At 37.9% G+C, this 8,499-nt stretch overlaps 1 protein-coding gene across 3 annotated transcripts; it reads right to left on the reverse strand.

Annotated features, from left to right (window-relative positions):
* Window positions 1-942: 942 nt before the first annotated feature.
* On the reverse strand, window positions 943-8,230 carry ntpcr (nucleoside-triphosphatase, cancer-related). Of its 3 annotated transcripts, none has more exons than XM_041188739.1 (5): window positions 8,114-8,230; window positions 5,493-5,655; window positions 5,294-5,399; window positions 3,890-4,099; window positions 943-3,650 (listed from the first exon to the last, which is right to left on the reverse strand). In XM_041188739.1, the coding sequence occupies exons 1-5, from the start codon at window positions 8,145-8,147 to the stop codon at window positions 3,570-3,572; spliced, it is 594 nt and encodes a 197-aa protein (XP_041044673.1). In that variant the 5' UTR covers window positions 8,148-8,230; the 3' UTR covers window positions 943-3,569. The 3 variants fall into 3 exon arrangements, with proteins under 3 accessions (XP_041044673.1, XP_041044674.1, XP_041044675.1); XM_041188740.1 differs by lacking the exon at window positions 8,114-8,230 and adding an exon at window positions 6,581-6,791; XM_041188741.1 differs by lacking the exon at window positions 3,890-4,099.
* Between the last annotated feature and the right edge of the window lie 269 nt (window positions 8,231-8,499).

The raw sequence follows: 8,499 nt of genomic DNA on the forward strand, positions 1-8,499 counted from the left end.
GAATATGGCAGCTACAGCCATGAAAACAGGATGTGGCTTCTAGTTATTCTCTCCGCTACTCCCTGTGAGGATTGCTGCACTGCAAACATGTGTTTGGAAGGACCCTCCACCAGAAGACAGGCCTGAAAAATTGTAGGAAGGAAAATAAGTAACCTTTTGTCTGATCTGGGTCAGAAACAGGGATTTTGACCCAGATTGGAAGTTCTGGGCCTTAAGGCTGGAAGTGACAAAGGACTGGTCCATATGACATTCCTCTGTCCGCTAATTTAGGTGTGTCAATAAAAGAAACATCATAAAAATTCATCTACTTCTCTTGGCAATATTAGTTTCCAGACTTCAGAACTTTCAGACCTGGATTTTCCTTGCTGAAACAATTGCTGTTGAGTGTGGCAGGGCAGGGGCAGAGAGCAGCATGAGGGTACAGGCAGAATCAACCATGCTATGCCCAGAAGCACAATTCCCACCAGCAGCAAAGGTGAGCACTGACATCTGGTCAAAATGAGCAAAGGACAGGATGCAGGTGGTTTACAGATTTAAAACCAAGAGATTACTGGCAGATTTCCACCCGTCCTAGGTGGTTGGATAATGTTCCATGCTGAATCCATCAATATATTTTTGGTGGGTGGTTGGTATGAAGGTGATTTAAACAGGGCAGTAGAAAATTGAAAACTTTTAGGAATGTCTTTAGGGAAAGCACAAATAACATTTGGATTCTAGGATCTGCTATTGGGCTTCATTTCACCTTGAGTTTCTTTCTTGAACTCTCCACAAGTGATTTTTTTTCGGGTGGTGGGGGGATAAGGGAAGAAGATGGGTATCTTGAACTGAGAAAATTCTGTGGTAGAAGAAAATTGTGACGTATCTCAAAAAACTCTGGAGGTGAAAGCTTCGTGTTGGAACCAAGCAATGCATAATATACAAGAACAGAACTTCATACCCAAATAAAATGAGATGGTTTTATAGCTATCCAGTATGTCCAAAGTTGTTTCTAGAAAAAAATGAAATTGAGCTAAAACAAAGGTTAGGTAATAACAACTTGCACATGGAAGCAGTAAGCAATTTTGAGTGGAGGTACACATGTATTCAAATCTTTTCAATACCTTGTGCCGTTGGAGTTTGGCACCCATTTACTGCAAAGAATTAAAAAGGCAAGCCCGTCATCAACATTTAAGATTTTGTTGAGTGTAATCACCCGCTGAGGTCTGCAAGGCTTTATGACCTTAGGAATTCATTACAGACCTGCCAAGGTCATTGGTTGGTGGAAGTTTGTTATTTCTTTTTCCCAACATTACAATTGTGACTATATTAAAAACATCATTGGCATAAAGCGCTTTGCGGTATCTAGTGGTCATGAAAAGTGCTACATAAAAGTCTTTCTTTCTTTACGTCATAATCAACCATTCTATGCCCAGAATCACAATTCCCACCAGCAGCAAAGGTGAGCAATAACATCTGGTCAAAATGAGCAAAGGACAGGATGCAGCTAGTTTACAGGTTTAAAAAGATTACAGCACTGCTAAGGTTAGGACATCAGGAACATCTGCAGATTATGCTTGCCTCTGATTTATATGAACCTCTCTGGGTTGGAGGTTTGGAAGGGGTGACTTTTAATGTTGCTGTTTCATTTGTGGATAAATTCCAAATTAGAACACCAATACCTTTTAATATCCATTGTTTGAGGAATGAGCAATGTAATGGGAGTATGGATTGAAACTTTATATGTAGCCCATGGGAGTGGGGGCTGGATGTACAAGATCACAAAAATTAGGAGCAGGAGTAGGCCATTCAATAAGATCATGGCTGATCTGATTGTGGCCTCAATTCCGTTTTCCTGTCTGCCTACCATAACCTCTGACTCCTTTGTCAATCAAAAATCTAACTTAGCCTTCTATGTATTCAATAACCCAGTCTCCACTGCTCTCTAGGGAAGAGAATTCTAGACTAATGACACAGAGAAAAAATTTCCCCTCATCTCAGTCTTAAATAGGAGACCCCTAATTTTTAAACTGTGTCCCCTTGTTCTAGATTCTGCCACAAGAGAAACATCCTCTCAGCATACACTCTGTTAAGTCCCCTCTTATATGTTTCAATAAGATCACCTCTCATTTTTCTAAACTCCAATGAGTGTAGGCCCAACCTGCACAACCTTTCCTCATAAGATAACCCCATCACCCCAGGAATCAGTCAACTGCACCTTCTCTAAACTGCTTCTAATGCAATTGTATCTTTGTTTTATGATGTTCCAATATCCAAATGTATAGTGTCAGATCCAATACTATCACTTTTGGAATACTGTCAAGGTATTCTGAAGTTACATGCAGTTCAGAGGCAACATCGGAGCAGGAGTAGGCCATTTGGCCCCTATAGCCTGCTCCGCCATTCGATTAGATCATGGCTGATCATCTACTTCAACGCCGCTTTCTCATGCTATCCCCACATCCCTTGATGTCATTAGTATTCAGAAATCTATCATTTTCTATCTTGAACATACTCAATGATTAAGCTTCCACAGCCCTCTGGGGTAGAAAATTCCAAGGATTCACCACCCTCTGAGTGAAGAAATTCCTCCTCAGTCTTAAATGGCCTGCCCTTTATTCTGAGACTGTGTCCCCGGTTCTAGCCGCATCAGCCAGATTGTCAGACTACATGAGCAATCTAATTTTTGTTTAATTTAGTGTTTACTAACAGTAAGGTAGTTGCCAAAACAAAAGAAATCTATAGAAAACTCTCAGTGGGTGCAATATACTGCATTTTCCATTAAATATAGGTGATAATGTAGATTTGGAACTGAATTTATAAATATCTATACACACACACATATCAACATTTTTAGAACATTTGAACATCTTTGGTTCACTCTTGACTCTGCTGCATGACTATCTGAGTGTTAATTGATTAACAGCGGAACAACATCAACAAAGCATGCCATAGTGAAGATTAAATAAACAGTGTATTAGACAGACCAGGTACTATTTTGATCAATAACACGTCACTTCCTGGAATTTACTAACATAGGCAGGATTGGATGGCTATAGCTTTTTTAAAACAGGGCTGAATTCAAACAGTATTTGTATCTCTCTTTTGTAATTTTAATATTTGATATTGAATTTTTCCAACAAAACAAAACTCAATTTTCCCAGGGACTGCAGTAAAGCTGTTTGTGTGGCAAGTTAGGGGATGGCACTCTCTCAAATGTGCTTATATATTTAAAATATCTTAATTCTAAATCAGTTCACTTTTGAGGACAAGTAAGATTTCCCACATTTGTTCTTAATAAACTTTAATATTACTTGACTGTTGCTTCCATGTGGTTCAGATCGCCAAAATAAATGAGCACATGCTCCAGTAAGCATCCAACCACTACTTAAAGAACGTGCATAAATTGGGAAAAAAGCTTGAATCCAAATAGCCACTTTTATATACAAGAACAAAGTATTACTTTAGCACACTGGAAGTTGTAGGAGCAGCTGTGTGGAGGCCAAAAAAATCTAAAGCACATAAAGAATATAAACCCCAAACAGAAATCTGCACAGCTCATGGCATATTCTCCTGTCATCATCCAGTTTGAATCAGCTTCCTTTTAACTTTCTGCAGTCTTGCACTGATGTGACAATCTCTTGTACAATACTATTCCTATTATCCTTTGTAATCTGGAAAACAAATGTAATTATTTGTTAATAGTTATTATAATCAAAGCCATCTCAAAACTAGGGAATATTGGAGGAAGGTAGATGGGAAGTTCTTATTACCTCAAGATTATTTGGTAGTTGTATGCTCAAGTGTTGAAGTGCAATCCTAAAAGCTCATAAATATTTTACCATTTAAAAATGCTTTTGAGTAAATTAGCAGTGCCTACTCAAGTTGCAAACGTCAATATTCAGGTTCTTACATTAAAGATTTTAACATCCCTTCTGCTTCTGATTTCTTCCACAAGTCCTAAAGGTTTTCCCTTAGGGACAGGAATAGTCCCGAGTACGGTGGCACCAACTCCGTCTAGGATTTGACGTACAGACTGGATAAAGGGTTCACTGAAGAGCTCCATTTTCCCTATCTCATCTATCACATACACCTTTTTCTCCATGCCATCTCCGTCATTAACCTACAAGCATTAAAGGACAGAAACTAATTAGAGTGTGACCCTATTAACCTATTGATTTCTCTAATGGCATCATAAGGTTCATATTTTTGGGCTGTATTTTCTCCGTTATCACAACCAGTCATTAATTTCTTCTACTTGTCATGAAATTAAAATTTTTTCATTATATTATTGTGGTTTATTGTAAAGTAGGTTTAAGGGTGAGAGAGTAGATGGGTCTGTGTATGATTTAATTGAATTGGAGTCAGACTGCAAGCTTGAAATTATTGAAAGAAGTTAAGGGTAAAAGGCAGTTGAAATAATAATGATTAAACATGGACAAGGGCTTAACAAATAAGGAAATGTGAAGGAAATTTGCATTTTTAGATAACTGAAGAGCTGTTTAGGTTCCAAAGGGATGATAGGATGTTTACAACGGACAAGATAAGCAGGGCCAAGCAGTATGTTTATTTTTCCCAAAGATACTGACCATATTGGCAACATGAAAGATTTTTATATTATGGTAAAAGTAAATTTCCAAAGACACACAGAACAATGGAATTTACAGATTAAAACGAGAGAAAACATAAATAAGGAGGAATGGAATCTTATGTTGTGGGGGCGGGGGGCATGTAAGTTCTAAAAGAAGTGTGCAAAACAGCCTTGGGGATGTCTCCAGCCACATTTCCAGAAGTCTGCTGTATCCAGTAGCCAAAGGTGGAGGAAAGCCTTTGGAATTCCACTGTCGAGTGGGTGCTGTGGTAAACTTGCTGGCTTGATTATTTAAATTTAAAATCTATTTAACTGTTGTCTTAAAGGGGTGTGTAGTTGGGAATCAGGTTAATTAGGAATTTTGGAATTTGTTATAGTATTAAGTAACTGTAATCTTATGTATGTGCTTGAAATCTTTTGTTAATAAATATTTTGTTTTATAGTTTTTAAAATCTCTAAAGGTGTTAGTGGATTCATTACCTCTGAATTCAGTGCACAAATCTTCTTGTAATAAATACAAATTGCAAAACCGTTGTGATGATGTGGCCAAGTTTCCCTTGTGGATTTTGTCTGCCTGGCACACATCACCTGCCACATCATAACATATTTAAATTTGAATTTCCATAATTATAGCAAGTCCCTTATGTAAAATTGTCTACAACCATAGTTATAACAGATGAACAACAAACAGGACTAGTGTATCTTTCAAAAGCATAATTCACCTACTTCTCTGAGGAGCGGCAGGACCAGGCATTCAAATGATGGAAGATCCACTGCATACTGACCAACTCTATATTCACAGCGCCTACTGTTCAGAGTACCAGAATCATTGCTAGGAGTAGGAAAATATCATTTTTAAAAACTGCTAAACTCATTATTTTGAAATAATATTTTAATAGGCTTGAGGAACTGAAATAATTTGTACCTAATTCTGGACAAAGTTCCTCGCTTACCAGACACCGTAACAACATCAAATCCTATTCTTCTTCCATTTTTTCTGACTTCTTCAGTGTAAAATCCATCAACAGGAACCCCAGAAGACTTCAACACATCTATCATTTTGTGGATTAAGGTTGTTTTACCAATACCTAGAAAAATATGAAACAATTTCTTTAAGTGATAAATAGGATTGGCTAGTGTAACTTTAGTCTATTTCATGTTAATTTTATTTCAGTAAAGAGAACCACATGCATTAAACTTTTAGACACTCCCCATTCTTTAGGTTTCCCTCTCTCCAAGCAATATCCCTGGCCCAGAAATGTCACTCTACAATTAAGTAGCTTTTCCTTCTCCTTTCTCAGGAAAGTGCCACCCCTCCACTCAGCATCTCCTTCAATGGCTCTAGAGATGCAAGGAATTTATCATGTGAAAGCCCATTTATTAAGAACACTAAATATAATGTGGGCATAGTTATGACAACTTCTGGTTCGGGCTTTGAGTAACAATAATGAACAATCTCTTGAATTGCTAGCTAATTGTTTTTACTGAAGAAAAATCACAATTATTTAAAAATGCAAAAACATTTTCACTGTCCAGTCCACCATACATTGTCGGATAACACAATCTTTAAACTTAATGGAAGAAAAACTTTCATTCATTTCCATCAAAAGGCACATTTAAAGGGATGCTGAATTCAAGTAATAAAATTCCTTGTAAAATTCTGAAAGCTGACATTCCTCTAATTAAAACCGAAAAGTTCACCCATGCTTGCACTTTATTACATACATCTATCTCCTATGCTCCATAAAGTAAGATGAAACAATTGAATGACCAATAGATCAAACATGAACTACAGGACTCAAGACTGCTGGTACTGTTTTAATACAGCACCAGGTTAAATCACAACTACAAAATGGTGCCTTCAACATTTTAGCAATAGCTTTTTATTGATGTTTTGAATCTTGCTATGTATTTTGTTACTGCATGTTCTGAAGAAATCCAGGGCACTTAAGTACCCAGCTGTTTATATTCGAGAGTACAACAGACCTATTCGTTGACCAAGCTTTTGCTCACCTGTCCTAGTACCTCCTCCTTTGGCTTGGTGTACAATTTTGATTGATTATCTTCCTGTAAAGTGCCTTGGGATGGTTTACTACATTAAAGGTGCTATTCAAATGTCAGTTGTTGTTGTATTTATGGTACCGAGCATCTTTGTGTTTGGTCATGACTCCCCATGTGTATGTTTTTATATAGTATATAATATATAGTACATTTTTTAAAAACATAGAACATTTTCTGTCGTCATATGTTCACAACTCAACCTATTGATACAATGGCTTTAATGCCTCACCCAGACAGATGTTTTTCCCTGCTGGATTCTTCACAGCTACTGACCAAAGCCTAGAAGTAATATGGGCAACATTAGCAAACACATATATGGTATTCCTTTGTATTTAATTGCAGTTTTTACAACTTATTTTTAAAGTACAGCTGGGGGAATAATTGTGCCTGCTGCAATGAAACAATTTATGAGAACTGTCTTGTGTAAATGTAGCTAGCTTTTATCACAGAACACTTTCTATTTTGGAAATAGAGTTGCAAAGAAGTCAAGATTTCTCAGTGCCAACCTAGCCTCCCCCCTCAAGAATAGTAAATCCAGTTTCCCTGGAGAAACAGAGATACAACAGGTATTACTGTACTCACAACTTCTTGCTCTCTATTACAGGGATCCAGTGTTATAAACACTCTAAAATTTCATTATTCTATTTCACAACTTAAAGGTCTGATCTTAAATTTAAATAAGCAAGATTCAAATTATGTTTCAACAAAAATACACTTATAAGTTAAACAATGGAAAGACCAGGGAGGAGTTTTTATTCATTGTGGTTCCTATGTATTTTGAAAAAAAAGTTATAGTATTGATTGGCTTTTTAAAATGTCACATTTGTCACCTTGCATAGGCTCATTGTGATGGATTCTATTGTCTCCAGGTGATTGGCAATGACATTTATGCTTCCAGTAGCAAGACTTCCCAGTTGTCCTAGTGTCACAACGCCTTTCCAGTTAATGGAACCACTTAGGGCTGGTCAAGAAACGTTCCCCCCCTTTTTATGGGGTTACAAGGGAGGCAATTGATTGTGCCCTTATGAAGCTGGGCTTGTCTCACGGTCTGTTTCTAATGGCCTAATTCCACATTAGAGGCTAATAATGAGACATGACATGGTGGATTTCTGGTGTCTCTATCATACAATGGAACTGCATCCCCCTTGGACAGTGAATGTTTACTATGCTGCATTTTTAGTTTGCGGGAGAGGGCGGTTAAAAAGCTTATTCTTAATTAATCTATCAATAAAACGACCGCATTCATTATTCGTTTAAGTATTTCTGAACTGTAGTCATATGTAATTCACAGCAGCCAATTTACACACAAAATGATCTCACAAATAGGAAGGGGAGAGAATGCAAAAAGATCCTGATTTCAGATCGTGCTTTCCGAGTAAACATTACAGTCTTTTCCCTGGCCATATTTGATAACCGTTTGCGCTGCTACTTTGTTGTTTTTTTCACACACGTCAATACCGCTAAATAAACCTTGGCTGATACTACCTGGAGGGCCCGTCAAAAATACATGTCTCCCCATCTCTGTCTGACCTTTTCCCGCAGACTAATGCGCCTGCGCAACCCACGCCGTTAGATAACCCACGCTCCCTCTAGAGCCCATACGCACTCGCTGCGCGCCGTCAGCTGACCCCCGGGGCCCTTGCGCACCCGATGCGCGACGTCACCGGACTCCTGCAACGGCTGGAAGTCCGTGTGTGCTCTAAAGACCGCCATGTTGGTGGAAGCCGACAATTAAACATGCAAGTTCTCAATCCTTTTCTCACTTATTAAGTATTTTTCCTTTCCGTATTCCCTCTAACAATGATCTAGGCTCAAAAACGTTAATGCAAATGGATGACCGTTATAGATGATAAAAACAAAAAAACTGCGGT

Source organism: Carcharodon carcharias, chromosome 5, assembly GCF_017639515.1.
Source record: "Carcharodon carcharias isolate sCarCar2 chromosome 5, sCarCar2.pri, whole genome shotgun sequence".
Lineage (NCBI taxonomy): Eukaryota > Metazoa > Chordata > Chondrichthyes > Lamniformes > Lamnidae > Carcharodon > Carcharodon carcharias.